This window comes from Triturus cristatus, chromosome 5_1, assembly GCF_964204655.1.
Source record: "Triturus cristatus chromosome 5_1, aTriCri1.1, whole genome shotgun sequence".
Classification (NCBI taxonomy): Eukaryota; Metazoa; Chordata; class Amphibia; order Caudata; family Salamandridae; genus Triturus; species Triturus cristatus.
Window position 1 is genome coordinate 368,065,364 of NC_140587.1, and position 27,327 is coordinate 368,092,690.

General features: G+C 46.0%; 1 protein-coding gene across 1 annotated transcript in view; it reads right to left on the bottom strand.

The window, feature by feature from the left end:
- The window catches only part of LOC146830898 (fibrocystin-L-like), a 1,500,901-nt gene that overhangs the window by 755,585 nt on the left and 717,989 nt on the right, over positions 1–27,327 (bottom strand). Inside the window, exon 36 of the mRNA XM_085605087.1 lies at positions 22,117–22,221. Coding sequence (XP_085461213.1) covers positions 22,117–22,221 — 105 coding nt within the window. The remainder of the gene's footprint in view (positions 1–22,116; positions 22,222–27,327) is intronic.

Here is a 27,327-nt window from a genome sequence, read left to right on the forward strand (position 1 = left end):
CCAGGGGCTGAAGCATGTATTATGCCACCCCTGGGAAGCACTCCAAAATGGCACCACAGGTCTGCTACTGCAGCCTGGGTAAGGGTGTGCTTGCACCCCTTACAGTGGTATAGGCTACCTATATCCACATATATATACAGACGCATATAAACCTATAAGTCACTCCTATGGCAGGCCTTAACAATCCTGAAGGCAGAGTGCTTGGTTTTGAGTGAGGGGGTGCCCAAGCATGAGCTGAATCCCTCTGAAGCTTTCAGAAATCCTTCCTTATGGCTGTTCTGTGATACAGCCATACCAAATACTGTTAAGTGCATTATAACCTCGCTGTAAAGGCTAACTTTGGAATGGCTGCATCAAAACATGTCATGTTTGGTGTCAATCGCTTTGGAATACTACCCCCCTGCCAATTCTGGTGGCGGGGGTAGCATTCCACGCTTCTAGAGGGAGAGACATGTTCACACTGGTCAAACCCGCTAGGACTTTCCTGAGCTCTGGCATCACAAAATGGATGCCTCTGCCACAAATACGGGTCTGGCCTCCTGCTGCTGACTGAAACTCCAGCAGGAGAGGTCTGGACAATAGGTTTACTGTCGAAGGGAGGTGAAACCACCTCCCCAGACAGGCAGATGTGTATTGGGGTTGGGCGGGAGCACTCTCTGGTGCTTTGAAGTCCTGCAATGGGGGCACACTTGGTGTCCCTGTGCATAGTCCAGTTCAAACCGGTTGCAGGGGCTACCTGCCCCTGCTCGGGCATGAAACTGGACAAAGGAAATAGGTGTAACCACCCCTCTTTCAAAACCCACCCATAGGTGGGGCCTTAGAGTTAGCCCATCCCCTAAACTTGGTATAAGTAGAGGAATCCAGTCCCTAGGACTTTAGATTACCCTGGGCAAAACTCTGCAACATATATCCCCGACCTTCGACTTTCTATCATGACTAGAAGATGGAAGAAATCTCCCTTGGGGTCAAGGAGTGACTCCCCTGCTTGGCAGGCACCAAAGAAGCAACTGACCGGTCTGCATCGCTGAAGCTCCCGCCGGACACCGAAGTCTTTGCATCACCAGAGGTGGATTTCCAGACTTCCCCAAGGCTACCCTGAGTCCACAGTAAAGCTGAGGCCTGAGGCTATCGTGGGTGATGTGGAACCGTGACCCAAGGACACCATGATCTTTTGCAGCAACAGCATCTTCCTGGTCCTCCTCAAAGTTGTGCTTTGGGCTTTGAGTAGCCCTAGCCTTGAGCACCTCCTGCACTGAAGATTACTGGCCTCCACTCCACGAGTGACCCATGGGCCAGTTTCAAGTGTGAGCACTTGAGGCTCCTTCGCAATCACTAGCCCGTTGGCTAGCAGGTCCCCACAAAGGCAACTCCTCTTCTATTTGGGCTTTCTTGGTTGCTCCAGACGTGCCCTGACTTACCCTCACTGGGTGAGTCCCTTAGACCTTGCTTGTCTGCACCGCAGTCCTTTCTCTGAATTCCTGTGACTTGCTGTTGCCAAGGCTTGTTGGGGCCAATCTGGATGCCGACACCGCAGCACTCGACAGACTTTGTGAGACAGCTTGAATCTGGCTCGTGGACTTCGTTGATGCCTCCTGGACTTCATGGCTGAAGAGTCAAGACACCCATCAACTCACCTGAAGCACCCGACATCTGTGGGCATTGGTCCATCCTGCCCTCGGTCACTGGCTAGTGACCCAGACTCTGTCCCCTCTGCTTTCAGGTTCCTTACATCCTAGATCCAGGCTTGGATCTCTTCGGATACTTCTCCTCTTCACGGCAGCAGCAGTTCTTTGCAGGCTTCAATTGCAATCGATGACGCGACCTGACACCAAAAGACACCTATGCACCTGGCTTCCCAGGTGAGGTAACTCGAGTACTCCAGTGCTCCCGTGGGTGCTAGCCCTAGAACTTCTTAAGTCCAAAAGGGTTTGGTCCTGACTTGATTAGAAGTGTCCCTAATCTTTAAAATTCCAACCGCGACATTGCCCATAGAAGCTAACGGGAACCCACGGTTGTGTTTACACACTGCATACAGTCCTGTGGGTCCCCTGTGTCACTACCTTGGGTGGTTCCTTGGGGTCCCAGCGATTCTACAGGCTGTAGGCCTTGTGTCTAGTTCAGTCGTGGTTCTTATACCACTTTTTTGGTATATGGTTTGGTACACCCCTAGGGCCCAAACATGTATTTGTGCTATTACTGATGATTGCTATCTTGTAACTTGAGTACTTCGAACTTCAGTCTCATAAAGAGACTAGAGGGGTGTGTGTTAACCTAAATACATATATTTTAAATATATACCTGGTGTGGTTGTCCTTTCATTTGATCATTCAAGAGATTTTAGACTGGTAAAACAAGCTGCTTTACATTCCTTCAAGACTTAGCCTGAAGGCTACTCTCCATAGCTATCACTAGGATAGCTTTCAATAAAGGTTGTCTTTAACCGATTCACCATAAGGGGTTGTTTGGACTGATACAAGGTGCCCACTAGAACTAGTGGACAGCATATACCAGGCCACCTTCTCACAGTTGACAAATACAAAATATTTAAAAACAAAAAAAAGAGTGTTCATTCCATCCTTGTAAGAGTGAGAAGAGATTGAATATATACATTTATACATGTCTCTTGCCTCTTTTTGCACCTGTCTTGCCTCTTTCTGCACCTATCTTGTCTCTTTCTGTACTTCTCTTGCCCCTTTCTGTATTTCTCTTGCCTGTTTCTGCACCTCTCTTGCCTCTTTTTGCACTCCTCATGCCTCTTTCTGCACCTCACATGCCTCTTTCTGTGACTCTCTTCCTCTTTCTTTACCTCTCTTGCCTCTGCTACACCACTCTTAGCTCTTTCTGCACCTCTCTTGCCTCTTTCTGCACCTCTCTTACCTATACATGCACCTCTCTTGCCTCTTTGTGCACCTCTTTTGCCTCTTTACGCCAATATCTTGCCTCTTTGTGCACCTCTCTTGCCTCTTTGTGCATCTCTCTTGCTTGTTTCTGCACCTCTCTTGCCTCTTTCTGCACCTTTGTTCCCTCTTTCTCCACTTCTCTTGCTTCTTTCTGCACCCATCTTGCCTCATTCTGCACCTCACTTTCCTCTTTCTGCACTTCTCCTGCCTATTTCTGCACCTCTCTTGTCTCTTTCTGCACTTCTCTTGCCTATTTCTGCACCTCCTTTGTCTCTTTCTGCACCTCACTTGCCTCTTTCTGTACCTCTCTTGTCTCTTTCTGCACTTCTCAGGCTTCTTTCTGTGCCCTTCTTCCTGTTTCTGCACCTTGGGTGCCTCTTTCTGCACCTTTCATGCTCTTTCTGTACCTCTCTTGCATCTTTCTGCACCTTTCTTGCCTCTTTCTGCACCTCGTTTGCTTCTTTCTCTGCCTTTCTCTTTCTGCACCTCTCTTGCCTCTTTCTGCACCTCTGTTGCCTCTTTCTGCACCTCTGTTCTCACTTTTTGCACCACTCTTGCCTCTTTCTACACCTCTCCTGCCTCTTTGTGCATCTCTCTTTCCTCTTTCTGCACCTCTCTTGCATATTTCTGCACCTCTCTTTCCTCTTTCTCCACTTCTCTTGCCTCTTTCTGCACCTCTCTTCCCTCTTTCTGCACCACTCTTGCCTCTTTCTACACCCCTCTTGCCTCTTTGTGCATCTCTCTTGTCTCTTTCAGCACCTCTCTTGTGTCTTTCTGCTCCTCTCTTGCCTCTTTCTCCACTTCTTTTGCCTCTTTCGGCATCACTCTTGCTTCTTTTTGCACCTCTCTTGCCTCTTTCTGCACTTCTCTTGCCTCTTTCTGCACCTCTCTTGCCTCTTTCTGCTCTTCTCTTGCCTTTTTCTGTTCCTCTCTTGCCTCTTTCTACACTTCCCTTGCCTCTTTCTGCACCTCTCTTGCCTGTTTCTGCACTTCTTTTGCTTCTTTCTGTGCCTTTCTTCCTGTTTCTGTACCTCGCTTGCCTCTTTCGGTACCTTTCTTCCTCTTTCTGCACCTCTCTTGCATCTTTCTGCACCTCTCTTTCTTCTTTCTGCACTTTTCTTGTCTCTCTGCATCTCACTTGCCTCTTTCTGCACCACACTTGCCTCTTTCTTTACCACTCTTGCCTCTTTCTATACCCCTCTTGCCTCTTTCTGCACGTCTCATGCATCTTTCTGCACCTCTCTTGCTTCTTTCTGCAATTCTCTTGCCTCTTTCTGCACCTCTCTTGCCTCTTCCTACACCTTTCTTGCCTCTTTTTTGCACCTCTCTTGCCTCTTTCTGCAGCACACTCTCTTCTTTCAGCATCACTCTTGCTTGTTTCTGTACCTCTATTGCCTCCTTCTGCTCCTTACTTGCATCTTTCTCTACTTCTCTTATCTCTTTCGGTACCTCTCTTGCCTCTTTCTGCACCTCTCTTGCCTCTTCCTGAACTTCTCTTGCCGCATCTCATGTGTCTCTTTCTGCACCTCTCTTGTATCTCTCTGCACCTCTCTTGCTCCGTTCTGCACTTCTCTTGCCTCTTTCTGCACCTCTCTTGCCTCTTCCTACACATTCCTTGCCTCTTTTTTTGCACCTCTCTTGCCTCTTTCTGCACTTTTCTTGTCTCTTTCTGCATCTCTCTTGCCTCTTTCTGCACCGCTCTTGCCTCTTTCTGCACCACTTTTGCCTCTTTATACACCTCTCTTGCCTCTTTCTGCACTGATTTTGAATCTTTCCACACCTCTCGTGCTTCTTTCTGCACTCGTCTTGCCTCTTTCTGCACATCTCTTGCCTCTTCCTACACCTTTCTTGCCTCTTTTTTGCACCTGTCTTGCCTCTTTCTGCAGCTCACTCTCTTCTTTCAGCACCACTCGTGCTTGTTTCTGCATCTCTCTTGTCTCTTTCAGCACCTCTCTTGTGTCTTTCTGCTCCTCTCTTGCCTCTTTCTCCACTTCTTTTGCCTCTTTCGGCATCACTCTTGCTTCTTTTTGCACCTCTCTTGCCTCTTTCTGCACTTCTCTTGCCTCTTTCTGCACCTCTCTTGCCTCTTTCTGCTCTTCTCTTGCCTTTTTCTGTTCCTCTCTTGCCTCTTTCTACACTTCCCTTGCCTCTTTCTGCACCTCTCTTGCCTCTTTCTGCACTTCTTTTGCTTCTTTCTGTGCCTTTCTTCCTGTTTCTGTACCTCGCTTGCCTCTTTCGGTACCTTTCTTCCTCTTTCTGCACCTCTCTTGCATCTTTCTGCACCTCTCTTTCTTCTTTCTGCACTTTTCTTGTCTCTCTGCATCTCACTTGCCTCTTTCTGCACCGCACTTGCCTCTTTCTTCACCACTCTTGCCTCTTTCTATACCCCTCTTGCCTCTTTCTGCACGTCTCATGCATCTTTCTGCACCTCTCTTGCTTCTTTCTGCAATTCTCTTGCCTCTTTCTGCACCTCTCTTGCCTCTTCCTACACCTTTCTTGCCTCTTTTTTGCACCTCTCTTGCCTCTTTTTGCAGCACACTCTCTTCTTTCAGCATCACTCTTGCTTGTTTCTGTACCTCTATTGCCTCCTTCTGCTCCTTACTTGCATCTTTCTCTACTTCTCTTATCTCTTTCGGTACCTCTTTTGCCTCTTTCTGCACCTCTCTTGCCTCTTCCTGAACTTCTCTTGCCGCATCTCATGTGTCTCTTTCTGCACCTCTCTTGTATCTTTCTGCACCTCTCTTGCTTCGTTCTGCACTTCTCTTGCCTCTTTCTGCACCTCTCTTGCCTCTTCCTACACGTTCCTTGCCTCTTTTTTTGCACCTCTCTTGCCTCTTTCTGCACTTTTCTTGTCTCTTTCTGCATCTCTCTTGCCTCTTTCTGCACCGCTCTTGCCTCTTTCTGCACCACTTTTGCCTCTTTATACACCTCACTTGCCTCTTTTTGCACTGATTTTGCATCTTTCCACACCTCTCGTGCTTCTTTCTGCACTCGTCTTGCCTCTTTCTGCACATCTCTTGCCTCTTCCTACACCTTTCTTGCCTCTTTTTTGCACCTGTCTTGCCTCTTTCTGCAGCTCACTCTCTTCTTTCAGCACCACTCGTGCTTGTTTCTGCACCTCTATTGTGTCTTTCTGCTCCTTACTTGCATCTTTCTCTACTTCTCTTACCTCTTTCAGTACCTCTCTTGCCTCATTCTGCACCTCTCTTGCCTCTTTCTGAACTTCTCTTGCCTCTTTCTGCACCTCTCCTGCCTCTTTATGCACTTCTCCTGCCTCTTTCTGCACCTCAGTTGTCTCTTTCTGTACCTCTCTTGCCTCTTTCTGCACCTCTCTTGCTTCTTTCTGCACTTCTCTTGCTTCTTTCTGTGCCTTTTTTCCTGTTTCTGCACCTCGTGTGCCTCTTTCTGCACCTTATATCCTCTTTCTGTACCTCTCTTGCATCTTTCTGCACCTCTCTTGCCTCTTTCTGCACCTCGCTTGCCTCTTCCTGTACCTTGCTTCCTCTTTCTGTACCTCTCTTGCCTCTTCCTTCACATTTCTTGCCTCTTTTTGCACCTCTCTTGCCTCTTCCTGCAGCTCACTCTCTTCTTTCAGCACTTCTCTTGCATTTTTCTGCACCACTCTTGCCTCTTTCTAGACCTCTCTTGCCTCTTTCTGTACCTTAATCTATTCTTTCTGCACCTCTCTTGCCTCTTTCTGCATCTCCCTTGCCTCTTTCTGCACCTCTCTTGCCTCTTTCTGCACCACTCCTGCCTCTTTCTACACCTCTCTTGCCTCTTTCTGCACCTCTCTTGCCTCTTTCTGCACCTCTCTTGCCTCTTTCTGCACCTTACTTGCCTCTTTCTGCGCCGTTCAATTCTCTTTATTTTTTCGGTGCCTCTCTTGCTTCTTTCCACACTTCTCTTGCTTCTTTCTGCACCTCTCTTGCCTCTTTCATCACTTTTGCTTCTGCCTGCACCTTTCTTCCTCTTTTTCTACCTCTCTTGGTTCTTTCTGCACTTTTCTTGCCTCTTCCTGCACTTCTCTTGCTTCTTTCTGCATTGCGACCTGGCAAATATTGCCAACAGCTTTTTGGTTTAATGTAATATGTAGCCCTTTGTTAACGTTGGCAACTGGAGGTATTTGAACATTTAAATAAAGAAGCTACAATGACGTCTTGAGTGAACTGCTGAGTTTAATGAATTTTCAAATATGGACATAATGATTTTAAGATGCATCTCAGAAAAAATGGGTACCATTCCACATAAATTACAAAAGCATAATAGGTGCACTGCTCATATTACAGAAACCACTTAAGCATTTACAATGTCTTTCATAATTTTGAATGTATACCGAAATTCGGAATGTATCTATAAGTAATAAAGGTACTATACCAGACAAATTTTTGTCCATATTGAAGGACAATCACAATGTGCATAACATTGAAAAAGGCAAATAGTGTAATACCTAAGATTACGAAAAACTAATGACAATTGTAACCAGCTGACATGACACGCAATGTCTTTCTTGCAAATATATGTATAAAGTTTTCCAAATTGCTTTCAAAACACTACATCTTCCACAATGCCACTTTAAGGCTGAGGGGGGCTGTAAAAAGTGTAAGCAAAGAAAGACTCACTGATCGTGAGAAAAGCGTGGAAGGCTGAAACACGTTGGTGGAGAGTGACACGAGGAATATATCAAGTAAAAAGCCTGCTCAGAGTGTCACCTCCTTTGTTGTTCAAAATTGAATTAGGGCCAGGATCCGGTCCTTATGCAAGGATCACTTTGTGGATATTGAATTTTGTTTGAAAGCGCCCGGGTCACTGCACTGTAATTGAAGCAAGAAACACGAGAATCGCTTCCTGGTTGAGTGCCATGGGACGGAGTCGGAGGACGCCGTCAAAGCAGTAGTTCCCGGTGAGGTGAGTGGCAGTGTGCTAAATCAATTAGTAGGGATCCGAAGTGGCCAAGTGTGTTTGTGGAGTGAAACCAGGCATTTAAACAACACGGCTGGTGACAAAACGCAGTCGGCTCAAGCAGGGAAACTTGAATTGACCGAGCCGTGAGAAAATTGTAACAAAGTATCCAAAAACACTCTCATAGTTAAGCGCGGTCAGTAGAAAGCAACCTAAACACTATGGAAGCTCGAGCAGCTAAATGAGCGCCCAAGGCTGCCTCAATGTTTAAACCTGGAGACAGAAGTGAGAATGCAGGGACAAGTACAGAAAATGCACAGAGCATAACTAACATGTCCCTTAAACAGCAAGTTAACCAAATAGAAAGATTGTACAAAAAGGAGGTGAATAAGAGCTGGGAAATTATAGCATAGTGTTCCTAGGGGGATACGGATTTTCACTATGCCCACACATTCAGATACCAAAGTAGAACTGCTGGAAGAATGGTTAGAAAATAATTTGCAATGCTCTCTCAATATGATGCGAATATTAATAAAGCATGCCCGAATGGATGTGATTGAAGTTACAGTAAAACTTGAAGAAATTGAAGAAATCTTAAAGAATGAGACAAATCAAGAAGAAGTTTCAAATCTAAGAAAAGAAATGGATACCAGACTTGAAAAATATGAAATCGAAATTCAAGAGCGAAAACAAAGAAAGTTCAAACAAGGTGAGCAAGACTATCTACAAGGCAGAATTTTACCATTTGCAAGACGTTTGACACTTTAAAAAAGAACTGTCCAAGCAGTATTCCAAGCCAACAATAGTAAGCACAAGTGAATCGGACATCAGCGAAGGCGAGACACCAAGGGACGCAAGTGGAACATCTAAGACAACTTTTTTTGAGGAGATGCGGCTACTGAACCTGGACAAGACTCTAACGAGAGGACATAATGATTTTAAGATGCATCTCAGAAAAAATGGGTACTATACCACATAAATTACAAAAGCATAATAGGTACACTGCTCATATTACAGAAAGCACTTTAGCATTTATAATGTCTTTCATAATTTTGAATGTATGATGAAATTCAGAATGCATCTGTAAGTAATAAGGGTACTTCAACAGACAAATGTCTGTCCATATTGAAGAACAATCGCAATGTGCATAACATTGAAAAAGGCAAATAGTGTAATAACTAAGATTACGAAAAACTAATGACAATTGTAACCAGCTGACATGACGCGCAATGTCTTTCTTGTAAATATATGTATAAAGTTTTCCAAATTGCTTTCAAAACACTACATCTCCCACAATGCCACTTTAAGGCTGAGGTGGGCTATAAAAAGTGTAAGTAAAGAAAGACTCACTGACCTTGAGAAAAACCGTGGAAGGCTGAAACGCGTTTTCGGATTATGATACGAGGAATAAATAAAGTATAAAGCCTGCTCAGAGTGCTGCATCCTTTGTTGTTCAATATATATCTATATATATATACAAAATTGTTTCCAAAAACAGCCCCAATCGAGGGGCGTGGCTTGCAGCCAAGCGAGATGGCCGCAGCCTAGTTGGGCTCCGGGGAAGAGATCGACTCCCCGTTCATCCGTCATTCATCCGAGCATTGATCCGCTCCCACAGGTCCAGAAACGTACGGCGGACACACAGCGGCGCTACCGGATCCAACTCCTGGGTCCCGCGGACGCCTGGGTCGGAATCGGCAGGATCCGGAACTTTGCGGCCCGACTCGGCGAGCGCGACCGGGGCCTCGAGTGGCGGAGTGACCCCGTGCGAGGCGCGACCGGACCGGCCTGGCCCTGAGGTGGAGACGGAGGCTGGGCACCTGCCAGCAACCACTGACGGCGGCGCTGCCGGAAGAAGCCGGGGCAGAGATGAGGCGACTGCTCTAGTGAGGGAGGCATAATCGGGTCTGTTGACCTCGATCGTCCCGCAACGAGGAACCTGCACGAGGCGCCAGGGCTGCGGCGCGAACTCCGCTACTTCTCCGGGGGGTCTAGCCCGCACTTCTGAGGGCTGCTGCCTGACACCGAGGGGGCTTCCTCGGGCCTGCGCTGCTGGTGGGGACCAGTGGGGCGCACCGTGGACTGTGACCCTGCCCTGTGCCGGGCCCCGCTGAGGCGTGCAGCCGGCCCTGCTGATCCGCAACACCCCCCGGGGGGACGACCTGATATGAAGCACGCTCCCTAGGCTGCCTGAGGGGTTCGTGTCCTGCCTGGAGAGCCCTGGTGTATCGACTCCCCGCTGGTCTGCAGGAGTGTCCTTTGAGAGGCATCGCCTATCTGCGCCATGAGCGGGAAAGGAACCAAGGGGCACCACCAAGGCAAGCTTGATAAATTCGCCTATACCAAAGACCCCGCGGTGTCGGACCACGGCGGCCGTGCGGAGAAGATGTCGGCAACCACCGACGCACCGAAGGTGACACTGGAGGACATTATGGCGACCTTAACACAGGTACAATCAACGGTGGGGACGATTTCTACGGACGTGTCCCTGCTCCGCGCGGACTTCCAGAAAATGTCCGCCAGGGTTGCGGAGGTGGAGCAGGTAACAGAGACTCTGGCGAAAGACTCGAGAGGCCTTCTGCAGAGGGTGTCGCAGTTGGAGTCAGAGAACAAACGTATTGCGGCCCGGCTGGATGACCAGGAAGGGCGTTCTCGCTGCAATAATGTGCGCATTATCGGGATTCCCGAAAGTGAGGGGCACCCAGCCATGGACCTATATGTCGAGGAGCTGATTAAATCCAAGTTGCAGCCCCGGGGCCTCTCAACATTCTTCTCGGTGGAGCGAGCACATAGGGTACCGGGAGGGCGTCCGAAGGTGGGAGCGCCTCCGAGGCCCGTCCTGGCCCGCCTGTTTAATTTCCGAGACAGGGACGCCATTCTGCAGGCGGCGCGGGTGGCACCACCTATCAAACTTCAGAACTCCACGGTGTCCTTCTTCCCTGACTATACGGCTGCGGTGGCGGCGCAGCGGCGGAGTTTCGTGGAGGTCAAGAAGAAACTAAGGGCCCGAGAACTTCCATATGCAATGCTCTTCCCGGCGCGTCTTCGTGTGGCGGCGGAGGGCAAGACTTTCTTCTTTGACACACCAGAGGAGGCTCATGACTGGTTGGAGGGATGGCGCCAGGCTGGTGGCACACGGCGCTCTAACTGGGGGACAAGGCGTCCCGGGAGTGCGGACGATCCTACTGGACATGATCGGCGCCTTGAAGAGGTCGAGGAGGAGCCCACCGGGTGACGTGATGGCTTATATCATTCCCGAAATATAGTTCGGGGCTATCCTCCGGGGACCGCTGCTGCTGTATGGTCCACACACCAGCTGTTTTGGGACATGAACGATGGGACCTGGGGATAGGGGACGTCCTGGTCTCCCTCGGACTCCACGCTCCTTAAAGCGCAAGTACTGTTTGGGGTTAATGGGATCGAGCACTCTGCTGAGTTGGGGTGGCGGGCAGTTCTGAGTCCGTGTGGCAGGGAGGCAGGGAGGGGGGCGGGGGGTTGGGGTACGTTCTTTGGTTTTGTTCTTTTGTTTTGGTTATATAGGACACGGCCCTCAGACTTACACCACGCACATGTTCAACACACGACCCGGGTCGCCTTCTGCAATATTCGACTCCTGCTTTGTCGCTTCACCCGCCCGCCGTGAAGTCGGACTTGTTTAGTGAGGTAGCCCCTGACACTGACATGACCCCGGTGCAGCCCCTCTCTTTACTTACCTGGAATGTTCGGGGTTTAGGAGATAAAATCAAGCGAGGCCTGGTCCTGCATAGTATCAAACGATGTGCCCCGGCACTGGTCTTACTTCAGGAGACCCATCTCACAGGCACTGCTACTAAAGCGCTGGACAGATGGGGATATAAGATGGTGGTGCACTCTGAGTTCACCTCTGGGTCCCGGGGGGTTGGCATCTTGCTGCGCAAACAGTCCCGCTTAATCGTGCTTGGTGCGCATACGGACGGGGCCGGGCGTTTCGCCGCTGCTCACATACAATGGGAAGGACATCTCTACAACGTAGTGTCGGTCTATATTCCTCCCGGGTTACATGCCGCGGCGCTCCCGGCGCTGAGTGAATTTCTCCTCACCCTACCAGAGGGGGAGGTATTACTTGGGGGTGACTTTAATGCAGTGATGAATGATCACGTTGACCGGTCTCCGCCTCGAGCGCGAGGCGGGGGCGCGACGCGACTTGCGGGCTTCACGGCGGCGCTAGGGTTCACAGATCTTTGGCGATGGTACCACCCAGAGACGCGCTCTTACACGTTCCACTCCGGGGTGCACGACAGTCTCACCCGTATTGATCACTTTCTGGGCTCCCCCGGTTGCCTTCACAACATTGCCAGTATTGACATTAGACCCAGGGGCATCTCTGATCACTCCCCGATCCTCTTGCACTACAATAGTTCTCACCTGATGCGCTGCCGCGTATACCCGATACGCCCCAGCTACCTGCGACTCCAGAAGATTGGTAAAACCATCGCACGGGCGTCTAAACTCTACTTTCACGAAAACGCCGCTTCGGTCGACTCCCCCACGATTCTTTGGGAGGCGTACAAAACGGTGCTGCGGGGCCAGGCAATGGCTGCCATCACAGGCTATAAGCGCATGCAGACATCAGAGCTGCAGTCGCTGGAGCTTGCGCTCCGGGCTGCGGAAGCTCGCCAGGCCGAAACCCCCTCCCGCGAAACCTCGCATGACCTGCGAATGGCCCAGGTGAAGCACAGGGAGCACCTGACAGACCGTGTCAGACAACGACTTGAGGCCTCACGGCACACAGTTTACGATGTAGGCGATAAAACCGGTAGACTACTGGCGTGGTTGGACAGGCACGACAGCGGAGCCCGATGGATCGCGCAGCTTGTCACGGCCGAGGGGTCGAAAACGTCAGACCCGCGAGAAATAGTGCGCACCCTAGCAGGGCATTTTCGTGACGTATATTCCTCCAATTCCTCCATGTCGGTGGAGGTGGCACTGACGTATATCAGGGACCTACGGATGCCCACGCTCTCCCCTGAGGCTAGAGTGTCCTTAGAGGCCGACCTCACGGTCGAGGAGCTGCAGATGGCCATTGCCGCGTTGCAACCCGGTAAGGCACTGGGTCCCAACGGCATCCCGGTTGAGCTGTATCAACGGCTGCCCGAGATGTTGGCCCCACACTTGTTGAACATGTACAAACACGGCCTGGAGGCGGGGGAGCTCCCCGCAGACCAGCGAACGGCCACTATCGTGGTAATACCGAAGCCGGGTAAGCCGGCGGATCAATGTGCCTCCTATCGTCCCATATCGCTGCTCAATGCAGAGGCCAAGATCCTTGCGAAACTATTGGCCCTCCGACTCACGCCTCATTTGACTGACATAGTGCACCCGGACCAGGCGGGCTTTATGCCTGGGAGAAGTACCTCACACAATCTAAGACGCTTATACGGTGTGCTGGCCCGAGTGGACCGACTGCAAGAACCAGCTGTCATTCTATCCCTCGATGCCCGCATGGCATTCGATATGGGGGAGTGGCCCTTTCTCTTCGCGGTATTGTCACATCTGGGGTTCGGGCCGAAATTTTGTGCCTGGATCCGACTCCTCTACACCAAGCCGCTGGCCCATGTCGCGGCCAACGGGCATATGTCGGAGGATTTCCCCCTGGGGCGGGGTATGCGTCAGGGCTGCCCGCTCTCGCCGCTGCTTTTCGCCCTCGTGCTCGAGCCTCTCGTGACTTGGATACGGTGGGAGCCTATGATGCGGGGCCTCCGCTGGTCGCCGAGCTGGGAAGACCGCGTCTCCCTCTACGCGGATGACATACTGCTCTACTTATCTTCCCCTAGGCGCTCTATCCTAACGTTGCTTAACATCTGCGAGGTGTTCGGCTGGGCATCCGGTTACACGATAAACTGGTCGAAGTCGGTCCTCCTGGTGCTGCGGGGCCCCCCCCCTCGGCTGTCGGAGGGCTGCCAGATACAGGTGGCGGAGGAGTCGTTCAAATACCTGGGGGTGCACATTACACGGGAGCAACAGGAATTTTACAGGCTCAACTTAAGCCCTCAATTGGACCGCCTCAAGCAGGATGTGCGGCACTGGGGAACGTTGCCCTTGACCCTGGTGGGGAGAGCGGCGCTCTATAAAATGATGGCCCTACCGCGGTTTCTTTATGTGCTGGAAAATATTCCATACCCGGTGCCGCCGACCTACTTCCGCGCGGTAGCAGCGCAGGTCTCCAACCTCCTCTGGGGCAACAAACCAGCGCGCATTGCACAAGCAAAACTAGTCCGTGGTTGGTACGACGGGGGCATTGCGCTCCCAGATATCCAGCTCTATTATTGGGCGGCGCAGCTTAAGGTGATCAACCAGTGGCTCCATGCACCTCAGTCAGACCCCGCGTTTAAGGCAGATAGGGATATACTGGGTGAAAGGGGTCTGCTAACTCCACTCTATGACGCCCGGTTGGCCTCACAGCTGATCGGCCCTCTGCGACAGACTGTGTCTATCTGGCATGCGGCGCAGGCCAGGCTGGGTTGGCGGGGGGTCCTGATGCAGCTTACGCCTCTCTGGGATACAAAACGACTGGGACGTCTGAGGGACAGCAAGGGCTTTGACGCTTGGGACGCCATCGGGATCTCGGTGATAGGCGACGTGGTGCACAAAGGGGAGGTGGTCCAATTCGCTCGCTTACAACAACAATATGAGCTGGCTCCCTCAGAATGGTTCCGCTACCTACAGATGAAACATGCCCTGACGACACAGTTAACCCCAGGTGTGCAGGTTCCGGAGGCATCCCCACTGGAGGACAGGTTGATGACCGAATACATGCCTAAGAGGGCCACGTCCCTCACGTACCGTAAATTGATCAACAATTTACCAGACCCTATGGGGCGGTTGCGGGAGAGGTGGGCCGGCGAGGTCGGCGATTTTGATGACCCGGACTGGCGGGAGGCGCTGGCCTCGCCACGTGAGGCGGGTATACCCTCGAGGCTGCGGCTGGTGCAGCTTCGTATTTTACATCGCTCATACTTCACCAGGAGCTTGTTACATAAACTGGGTAGAGCGCCGCATCCCTTCTGCCTGCGGGGTTGCGGGGAGGAGGGAACCTTCTACCACCTGATCTGGGACTGTCCTGTTCTCCAGCAATTCTGGAAGCGAGTGCTGCGGACGATGTCACAGGTGTGCGGGGTGTCGCTGCTGCCTGAGCCCAGGCGTTGTCTCTTGAATGTGTGGGAGCCCACGGATCTCAATCGTCAGGCGCAGGGCTGGGTGACGCTTGGGAACATGACGGCCAAACGGAACATAGCCCAACACTGGGGGGCGGTGGAGACGCCATTGATATCAACGTGGAAGAGGGAGATGGATAGGGCTATGTTTGCTGAGCGCTCCGTCTTTGTCAGGCGGGGTTGTCCTCGAAAGTGGGTCAGAGTGTGGGGAGCATGGAACAAGTATAGGGGTAACATATGTGATCCACCACCTCTTTCTGATGAGGAATCCTCTGACTCGGATGGCTAGGGAGGCTGAGGGGGTGGAGGGGAGGGTGGGCGACACTGGTGATTTCCAGGTCTCCGACCTGGGCCTATGTGAAATAATTAGGACTGTGCATGGTGATTTGTCTAATGTACTATATATACGGTCTGATTCTATGTCCTTTAGTTGTATTTGTTGTGAAAACAATAAAAATTCTTTAAAAAAAAAAAAAAAACAGCCCCAATCAACTCAAACTCCACACGAGGAAACAGCAGCACAGCCATTTCATTTTTACCATCAGGTGCGGACATGAGACCAACGCATTTCAGCCGTAGCCTTCAATATAGATATATATTCACCGAAAAAAACAAAGGTTACAGGGATGTTATAGTTAGTCTCACGTTTCACGTGCACAAATCCAGTAAAATTCACCAGTTATAGTTAGCTAAGCTAAACAGTTTTGTAACTGCTCATCTTTCCATTTCTCCACAAAAGTAGTTTGATCTAAAATAGTAATAGATGAGCCCAAATCTGCCATTATCCGTACTTGCATTGGGCCAATGCCTATAACACAAAATGGTTCCTTCCTTTTGTAACTTTCATTAGATGTAATAGTAAAAAAAACATTTTTAAACCTATCCTCATATTTACCCAATATGTTTTTTTTGGCAATTTGTATAGCCCCTACCTTCTTTAGATCTACAGACTTTTGAAAAGTGATCAACCTTATCACATTTTAAACATTTGCGTTTAACAGCTGGACATTTAATGGAATTTCCGAAATGTGTTTGTGACCCATAATGATAACAGTAACGTGTTTTAAGAATATCAAGAATATCAACCTCCACACTCTTTTCCCTTTTTGCATCTACACGTACAGTACCTACATTTTACTGGGCAATATTTTTGAAGATAAGATTGACCTTCAAACTTCCTTGCAGTTCCAATTAATTCAGGCAAACATGGGTTGCATGTACATAAGAATCTTTCTTGTATTTTCTTGTTGAGACATTCTAAAACTAACTGATCACAACGATATGTGTCTATGCTGCCACCAAAGTCACAGGATGCCGCTACATTTCCTCTGAAGCAAATGTTGTTGCATAGGTTCACACAACACCTGTTATTGTGGAAGACAGCCATGTATCTCTCTTTTAATTCTGGCCTCCTCGATTCCACTATATCGCAGACTTTGAGTGCAAGACCAGACTCAAAGCAGATGTTCACAGTAGGTTTCTATTAACTTGTGTACCCATCGTCTAGAGCTTGGTCGGAGCTTCAATAAACAGATCAGTTCGCCTCCAGACAACACATTACCAATATTTATGTGAGGTCCAACAAAGGTGACAACAATATCATGTAGATATCCATAGTTCATTTGGTAATAAGAAGCCCTGTACCAGTCATCACATCTTCTGCTCACTCTGCTCGTAAACCGTCCCATTGAGGAATCCTGCCACCATTGCATACGCACATATCAAACCCGAGAGAAGTCTTGAGCCAGACTGAGGCAGGAATGCGATCTGATATAACTAATAAAGTTTAATTATAAATAGTAAATCAATCATAATAATAATGTTGAATACAACTTAAATAACAGTATACCACAAATTTACCAAGACAAGAGAATATCCATCTGTTGCTCTACACTGAAAAGTTTTAAAAATGCTGTTTCTGTGCATGGTAAGCATTCAGTACCAGAGGACATACTATCCTTTTTTACACTACTTACACAACATAGTTTCCTTTAGTGCCAATGACTACTATGGTAATGTGTGCTTTTTGAAGGCAGAAACATATATCTGTGTTTATCCAGTTTTCTTTAAATTAATGAAGACCCAGCAGCTTCTTCAACAATAACTTTTTGAAAAAACCATTACAGAACAATTTAGAATTGCCAAAGTTAAAAGCTTTGCGGTAAACACCAGACCTATTGGCTTTGCCAATGCTTTTTAGGTCTGGTGTTTGCCAAGACCTTTTGATTTTTGTTAAAATTATATGTGTAATATATAATCCTCCTTATCCATTTGTCTGTTATTGCGCCATTCATATTTTTCTGCTGCCTACTACAGAATTCACATGGGCCAATGAGTCAGCCTTCTTCGGTCATTGGCTAAGTTTATTGTGAGTGACAGCATTCTGCCTTGTCACAAGGATCACATCCACATACAAAGTGGTTTCCCTAAGTGCCAGGGGCCACATGGGCAAATTTATTTGCTTTTAGCCAATGTTTTGAGATTGACGAGGGCACAGCAGCTTCCTCAACAATACTGTTTAAAATAAAACATGACACAAAAAACGGTATTGATAGAACCAAAATGCTAGTGCTCAACACCAGACCTACTGGCATTGCCAACGTTTGTTTGTTTCTGCTTTCTCCATTTGTTGATTTTTAATCTTTGCTTTCCTAATTCTTTCTCCCTTTTATGCTCTCCTTTCTCTCTTCCTCTGGGCCAAAGATTGATGAAAAATAGGTGGGTACCCAGCCCCTGAAATAACCAGCACATATTAAGAACTAGCCTGTTCTTGTCCAAAGAGAGTACATTTTGCTTTTCTTGGGAAATATGAATCAAAGCAGATCCAACAAGACCATCCCATTCCACTTGCATTTGCTGCATAGTGGTAAAAGTGTAGTTAAACAAAGGGGGGTTATCCACATACTAGCATGTTTACACCATATAACTACTGATCCCTTACTTGTGCCCGGTTTGTTAAGAGCAATATATCACTACAAGTGTCCATGAACATTCAATCCTTGTCCTTCTGCTGAGACTGCCCATACTTAAGTTGACTGTGATAAATGACAGGGCACCTGACAACATACTGAACTGAACATAACCGTTAATTCATGGGTTTCCCATACATAGAATTACTTGTTGCAAATTTATCTGGAATTGTAAATGATGGTAATTAATTTAGGCCATTATGGAATATCCTCTTCCTTCTGGAAGAAGTTCCAAATTTGGATGAGAATCCACTAGAGGAATTTCCTTACTGCCTCAACCACATGAATATTATAATTGAAGAAACTTAAGCACAGAGTCCTCAATTGATTTAGCATTCATCCAGAAATGGTGGGATGTACCATTGAAGCTCAACTCCAAATCATCAGGCTTGTAGCTAAATCAATGAGAGCAAAGCACATTGAATTTTGGGTGCTAAGTGCTGATTGGCTGTGGTATTAGTGAAGCATTGCAGCCAATCTATAGTACAAAAATTCGCCCTGCTGTCATAACAGTGTTCTTCTTGTATATAGATTTGCAACTCACCCAGAGTTTGACAGGAGAGACTATTGACATTGCTTCAATATATTATAGATTTCAGTCTGTTCTAGGGACAATTTGACAAACCTTACACTGCCAAACAGGTTTGTGGCCAGTTGAAACAAAGGTAACGAGTGCCCATCTCAGTCCACACTCTAATCTTATCACTTGAAGGTCAACCAGTAATGCTTTTTATGTCTGGCTTGACAGTACAGCTGTTTGGGTCTGCAAAGAGTGGGCCTCTCTTATATCATACTATCCACTATGTGCTAAATCATTCTGCTTTATATGGCTTTCAAAAAGACACATTTCATTCCCTCTGCCCTTTTTTCTACACAAGCCAAGAAGGATGTGTTGTACTTGTGCATGGTCTCTTTTGGTACAGCTGCATAAAGGTAAAAACATTTTATTGATTGTTCATAGAGGTTTCATCACACTGGATTCCATAATGGGTCTATGCTAAGTTGTTCTGCCTGGTTTTAAGGCAGCCCGTATGTAAAGTGGAACATGTGTATGCAGAGAGTCTAGAATGTCTGGCACTAAGTAAACTACATTATATCAAACATTTATGTTGCAACTCTATAGCCCGATTTCACAGGTACATTTATTAGGGGTCTGTCAGTTTCAAAATGGCTCCTTCATAACTTCTGCTCAGGAAAGGTCAAGAGAGTTGTTTTGTAAATCTCAGAAAGACTAATCCTGCTGAAATTCTTCTGAGATCTGGGACTTGGGGGTGGTTACTTGGATAAGCTGTTTCATTTGTTGTGTCTGCTAATGTGGCAGTACTATGGCTGGTAATAACTTGATTATGGACTGCTTGCTACCACATTTTCTGCAGTTTTCGAATATTGTAAATAGATAGTGTTATCAACCTCTGAAGAATTAAAGGCCATAGTGGCCTTACAATGTGTGACTTCATTTCACAAGCAATCCCAGCTTCTTGCTTTGACATTTTAAAAATTAATTTTGTGCAGTGTATGTCAGGATGCACTGCCATATGGTTAAACAGGTGTTCTCATACCTGAGATCTCTCATTGTAACTTTGAAAGGTGAAGTGCTAAGCATTCGCCTTAACATTTCTGAAAAGTTGTAAATATGGAAAATGATAAATATATCCTAATTGAAGACACAGGTTTAGAACCTTATTTATTTTTTCCGCAATATATTTTCTTTTTCTCAGATTGCTCTTTTGTGCAGTAGCAGTAAACTCTTGTTGGTATAGGCGACCTAAACCACTGTGTTATGTTTTAAATCCTGATTTTGTGTTTTTCTAGACCAAGCACACTCAACCTAAAATGCTTACTCATATGGATGACATGCAACACCTAAACTTCTTAGTAGTCCTCATTGCCTTACGTAACATTTTCTATACATTGATGTAATCTTGCGATACAGTGTCCCTATACAATATGTGTGTGTAGGGATAAGTAGTTGTATAAAGGAATTAAAATAAAATAAATATGAGTAAGGGGCTATGGAGAGTTGAGGGGCACCATTTAGGGTTATAGTGAGAGAATCAGCTGAGACAAATGTTTCAGGAAGGGGGCGCTAACAAAGATTGTGACACAGGGTGCCACCAACACTTATGCTGGCCCTGGACAGCATAATTTGGCTGCCCAGCAGCATTTCACAATGAGATAACCACAGTATTGCCCACATCACTAGGGAAGGTGGTGTCTGCAGTCAAATTTTTCTATCCAACTAGAACAGAGAATCACTACATATTTATACCACTCAGTTCTCACTTATGGTCCACAATGTACAAAGTAGTATGCAATCTGTGCACCAACCTTATTTTTGCGGTTTACAGTGCTGTACAAATGCAATTGCAATGGAACACAAACAGCTTCTGTTTCAGCAGCTCTGGTTGTCTCCCCTCAACAACAACAAAAATGTGAATGGGCAGTTAAACCTTTAATATTGACTGCATGGCCCCCATTTGGGACAAATATGCAGCCCAGGGTGGTTCAAAAGTGATCACTTTTCCAAAGTTCAGGCATGCAATCTGCCCAGTTTTTGAAAACTGCATAATTTTTTTTTTAGCTGTACTTCACTGCACAATGAGAGTAAAAAAAGTACAGATTCTGCCATGCTTGCATTTTAGAAAATGCTCCCTTTTCACTGGGTATGGGTGTAAATTGTTCTCTGACAGCGCTGATGCACCTGCAATCTTCCTCATTCTCTACTTCATATGTCTGTGACATATTTTGTATTTTTAGACTGTTGTTTGCTCTACAGCAAACTTAGGGAATAAGCATAGAAATAGGCACACCTCAAAGAGACAATGCACGGATATTCTCTGCCCATATGTGCATGTCTGCATTCATTAATGCCAATAAATAAAAGTCATATATATCAGCAATGGCAATTTTTCTCTACATTATAAAGACTATGAAATGTTAACACTGACCATAACGTGGGCAAATGGTGCTTCTTAAAGTGCACCTTATTCAGAATCTTTTCAGAGATTTTCATAAAGCTATAATGTTTCCTTGCTGCAATATGGCCCCTATTAAAGTATAGCAGAATAGGGTAGGGTATTTAACCTATCTGCATGAGTTAGGCCTGAGCCATGGTCTCTGCCCTGAGAGCACTTTTCACACCTCATCCAAGGCCTCTTTGGCAGGCCATGTGGCAGGCCGGCTAATGACTGATGGAGCTTCAGGCAGGGAATGAAATACTTTCTAAAAGTCATTTTTCTTGTACATTTATCAAAAGACCGACTGCACCATTCATTTGTATTTTAATAAATATTGAAAAGAGTAGTTGAATAAACTTTGTAACTTGTTCCAATGCAAAGATCCACAGAATAGTATTTTAACTGTACTTTAAATTTTCTTATAGAACAAGCCCCATCCTTATACAGTGAAAGTATCTTTTAAGGGCTAGTCAATATAAGAACATGCCAGCCCTAATCTTTAGCATTAAGTACATGATTTCATTACTGTCACCGTACCATGTGGACTTCCTTGTGGGATGCAAAACATTACAAGGAATGAGGTATTTAATGTTTTGGGTTCCCTGCTTTCAGAATGCGATATTTATGTCTGCAGATTGAAAAGGTGCAGCAGTCAGGCTATACACATAGACCTGAAGCCATATTTTCCTTGCCAGCCTAGTGGATGGCACAGCATGTGTTGCAGTCCATAGATGGCAACCAACTTCTATGGAATAAGGTTATTTCCTGCTTCAAATATTACGGCCTTTCAGGGAACCTAAATGTGCAAGTTGGACATTAGCCAATTTAATCAGACTTTAGTGGAAATATCACATACACTGGGGACTGGACACTAGTGCCCCAGTGTGCAATGTATAAAAAACAACAATAACAGTCATCCAAAAAATATTTGGGTAACCCTGCAAAAAGAGCTTTGGTTTTAATTAAATTATGAATTAAATATTGTGAAGGTTCGCCATTATTCAAACAATCAGGATCAGACGGGGGTAATGATCCATCCAGAATATGTCATGCTAATCAGATTTCTCAACTGATGTAGTGAGGCACTGACATGTAGTAATCTACTTATGAAACATTATGTTTTTTGTTACAAAACAATAATAATTGATTAATGAAACCTCTTGTTTTTTGGACTAGAAAACTAGAAAGCAGTACTCACACAAATCTTTGCCATTGTTGGTGACTAAGTGTGTTTCTCTTCTTGACTGAACAATGCATTCCAAGCTCTCTGGTGCTGAGGAAATAATCTGGCATGGTGTAGAATCTGCAACGTATAAAATGATTAGAAAAAATAGTGCAAAGAAATGATATTTGACTTCTTCAGGTAAAAACAATCTACATTCTGAGTCTTTAGAGCTAACATTGTAGAAAAGAAACACCACTAAAGAACAACCAAAAACTCTAGGACCACAGTTCACAAAAATGTAAATGAGAAGCATAACAATTTACACTTTTTTTCCCCAAAACTGAACATTTTCATCTATCAGGTATTTATTAGTGATTTTGGTACTTTCCTTTTCCAAAATGAAACTTAAATCAAAACAACATAAACATTAGAAACATATCAAGCAGTATACAAGGTAATGAAAATCTTTGAAGAACCTATTATGGTGAGAATGATTGTGAGGAAATCTGTTCTATTGGAGATTGATTTCACTTGGCACAGAAAGTAAGACTGACATTATACGCATGGCAGATCATTCCCTGGCAAAAGGTTTATAGAAAACTCAAAAATGTGTTGGATGCATTTAAAATGTATATTAAATTTTGACTATCTTTTGAAAGTTTATTTCAAAAGGGTCCATTTAAGTTAGGTGATAAATAACTCCGGGGCCGATTCACAGAACAAACTTAAGACAAAATCCTAAACTTAGTACCATTTTGGTATTCACAGAATGCACTTACTACTTCTGGTATTCACAGAATGAACTTACTACTTTTTTGATTCACAGAATAAACTTACTACTTTTGCTATTCACAGAATGGATTTACGACTACTAAACTTACGTCCGCACTCGGGCCGGAAGTTCCGGCCCGGAGGCGGAGCTTCTGGCCCGGAGGCGGAGCTTCTGGCCCGGAGGCGGGGTTTCCGGGCCAGAGGCGGGGTTTCCGGGCCGGAGGCGGAGCTTCCGGCCCGGAGGCGGAGATTTTGGCCATGGCTAAATCTCCGCCACTGGCCGGAATCCCCACCTTCGGGCCGGAAGCTCCGCCTCTGCTAACATGAAACCATCCGTAGGAAGAAACATTTTTATTTTCCTCAATATCCTAAGAATATGGAAACAAGATGAAACCACTCCACTAATATGTTCCCCAAAATCCAATTTCTGGTCAATAATTAAGCCCAAATTCCTTGCTTTTGGCGTAGGAACTGGTGACTTCCCCAGAGCATCGGGCCACATGTCCGGAGTCCAGATGTTAGGATTGTTCCCGAATATCATGAACTCGGTCTTCCCTGCATTTAGTTTAAGGCAGTTCGAGGCCATCCAGCTTGCAATGTCTTTCAGACAATCATGGCACCTCGCAGCCATGTCCACTTGGGACCCTCTCTGTATAGATAACACGATTTGCGTGTCATCTGCGTACGAGGTGAGTTGCAGGCCAAAAGATCTGATCAAGACTGCCAGCGGGCTAACATAAATGTTAAAAAGAGTGGGGCTCAGGGAAGAGCCACGAGGAAGCCCACAAGGGAGGGCAAAGGGTTTGGACCTATCAGATCCCAGATCGACTGTCTGGATTTTGTCGGCCAGAAAAGATTTCAGGAGGCTCAAGGCAGTGCCTTTCACCCCTGCCCTTGACAACCGGTCCATCAACACCCCATGATGGACAGTATCAAAGGCCGCCGACAGATCCAATAGAATCAGGATAGCCTCACACCCCTGATCCACTGCCACTCTAATCTCCTCCGTGGCAATAATCAGGGCCAGTTCCGTGCTATATCCTGCACGAAACCCAAACTACGTGGGATCAAGAGCCTTAGTTCTCACCAGGAAGGAACTTAATTGCCTATTTATAGCCTTCTCCAGTAATTTTGCTGGAAGCGGGAGCAGAGAAATTGGTCCATAGCTATTGGGGTCATTTTTATCTAGACTGGATTTTTTTATTAATGGGAGGATAGAGGCAACATTCCACCTCCTAGGATAGTTGCCTGACTCGATAATGGAGTTAAACAATATGGTAAGAGTGGTGGCAATGACTTCAGGACAGCTTTTAAGAACCGCCACTGGACAAGGATCACTTGGTGCTCCCGACCGAGCAGCCAGCAGAAGGCAAGTGACCTCCTCCGTTTGTAGCAGACTAAAGCCTATTAATCTATCCGGAGACCGCACCATTCCAGCGTCAAAGCTCAGTGAAGCATCCCCTACCTCTCCATAAGATTTGGAAAAGGAGGAGAAAATCCCTGCCACTTTGCTCTGGGAAAAGGCGGCCAGTGCTTCGCATAGTGTCGGACTAGTAGGTGTAATAGGTTCAGTGGGAATTGTAAGCTTTGTAATGGTCTTAAACAATTCTCTGGAGGACGAACTGGACATCTTTATCTGCTCCGTGAAGTAGGCTCTTTTGGCCTCACTTATTAATTTCTTATAGGTAGTGAGGCTCTCTTTGTACTTTTCTTTATTAATGGGACTATACTCGTTCCGCCATAGTCTTTCCAGCCTCTCACAGTCAGTTTTAAAAGTCTGCAGAGTTTCGGAGAACCACGGGGCCGAGGGCTGAGCTCACCTGGGCATAAAGAGTTTAACTGGTGTGAATATATCACAGGCCCTCTCAATCCATTTTGAATACAACTCTGCTGTTTATTTACATCTGCTGGAATACTGGGGGTATTTGACTTTAAAAAATTGCCCATCTCCGACCCATCTATATTTTTCCATGCCCGGATGGCAATCTTAACCCTTGGCTTGGTGTCAACCTGTATCTGGGGCCCTTGTGAAAGTGTAAAAATTATAGCAGCATGATCTGTCCAAGGGAGTGGCAAAGTTTCCACAATGTCCAGACCAGAGTTGTAAAAATGCCATCCAGGGTGTGCCCCGAGCTGTGTGATGGTCCAGCCACCCTTTGATCCAGGCCTCTTCCCACCATGAGGTCCATAAGTCGCTTGTTATCTGAGTCTAATATATCATCCAGATAGAAATTAAAATCTCCCATGATGGTAAAGGAGTTAGCACACAATCCATCCTCCACCAAGGTGCTGAGCGATCCCAGGAACGCGCCTCTGGGCCCTGGAGGACGATAGATCAACAATGCTTTAAAAGTGTTATGGGGGAGAGGCAGACACTGATAGATAGAGCCTCACAGGCTTGGTTGGAAGCTGTAGAGAAGGAAGGCTCCAAGCTGCTGTGATAGATCACAGCAAGCCCTCCCCTTCTTCCTGAGGGTCGGTCCAGCGTGTAACAGACAAAATTTACTGGGAGAGCTTTCACAATATCAGGGCCTGAGGCACTGTTTGTCCATGCCTCTGTAATAAAAGCCATTTTAATCAAATGCTCTTCCATGAACAGACTGCATTCCAGGCTATGCTTAACCAGTGACCTGGCGTTTAACAGTAAGCATCTCCATGGTGGAGCTTCTGTCACTCGGTTCTGTGAGCCCTTACTCTCTTTGAGCACTGGTCTGCCATGGCATGTCAAAGTATCCTGCAGGGGATACTGACAGACCCTGCAATTGGCGAGTAAATCTTTTGGACTCATGCAGGGTAGGAACCTGGGACAGCAGCCCATCCCACCCTCTGGGACCATACTTCTAAGCTCGCCAGAAGAATACCTTAAAACCTCTGATGTGCCAGAGCTAGGGGGACTAGCCCTGAGCCCAGTCCGAGCGCGGATGGGCACAGACCGGCGCCGGTGGCGCGGCCGCGGCATACTGGGTTTAATGTACTGCCAGCTCACACGCTGAATCAGAGCACCATTCCCGCTGCCCTCTTCCACCAATCAGCCGCCTCTCACTCGGTGTCACCGGGGGAATCCGGAAGAGCGAGCAGCTCGAGACCCAGCCAACCCGGTAAGCCCATGCAAGCAGTTGCCCTAATTAGCAGCACACACGTTAAAACAAATCACTAAAAGATGTAACTTGAGTCCAACTTAGAACTTGGGAAAGAATCATTCGTTGAATGGGTCATATTAACTACATAATAAAATGAAATGATTCGGAAACACAATATTAAATTTTTATTTTATTTCTTAAAAAAAATCTTTTAAATAGCATAGTTTCATTTCTTTAATTTCACAAAATTATGAACATAAAAAATAAAATGCAAAAAAAATCAATATAGCCTAATAATATTGCAAACATTCATAACAACAAAAGAAACCTTCCAATTCCACAAAACATACATAACCGGTTTATTTTCAATTTTCAAATATTGATGGATTTTTTCATATTTAAACCACACCATTATGTTTCAATTGTTAATAAATGATTACATTAATTATCAACAAAATATACTGTATTATATGTAATATTTTAACAGTATTCTATACGTACATTAAATACAACACTTCCCAACCAAACGTCCAATGCTGAGAGAACCACAATGCTTAAAAAAATCTCATTTATAACATAAGTATGAAATATTTAAACATCTTAATAACACAATAACTAATATAATTATCAGTAATCATCAAATAATAATTTATTGTGAAATATTATTTCATTTTAACCAAAAAAATCAATCACTATTTTGTAGTGCCAATAGTTTGACCATGATATTATGGTCAAACAATATTTTGGAGTGGTAGTCTGGAAGCCATACAAAACTCTCAGACTCATCCTATTTAGTATCTTTCTCCTTTATTTGTGTTCCACTTTAAATATGTTACTCCACCAAGTAGTGAAATCAACTCACTCCACACATCCTTCCCCTCCAAACAATGACCTTCACTTACATCTTTCCTGATAATTTTGCTTCTGTTTGAAATATAATGGCCCTCAGTTGCTGTTCCTATTTATTTAAATAGGATATTTTTTCTTTGGTTTGTACCATCATTTTTATGTTGGAATGGCACTTTCGTGTAAGGACTCAATTGATGAAAAACATAAATAAATAAGTTAAAGTAGGGATAGTTCTAGGCCTAACATCAGAGAGGTCTCACACCACTCCACTTCCCCATCTGGTGCCCTTATTTCTAATATAATTCTACAGCAAAGACCTGTCTGCCGATATTAAATAGATAGAGGAGGACCCCAGTTAGGGTTTAAGCATTCTCCCTATATTTCCTACTGTGTTCAGATAAATAGATTCTAATATATAAAATAAATCTGCAAGCATCATCCACTAACACACATGAATTAATTAGTACAGCATTTATATAATTTTCAACTTTGTTTTAGATGTATTACAATAAAGTTAGGAGTGCATTTATTAACTTGCCTATCT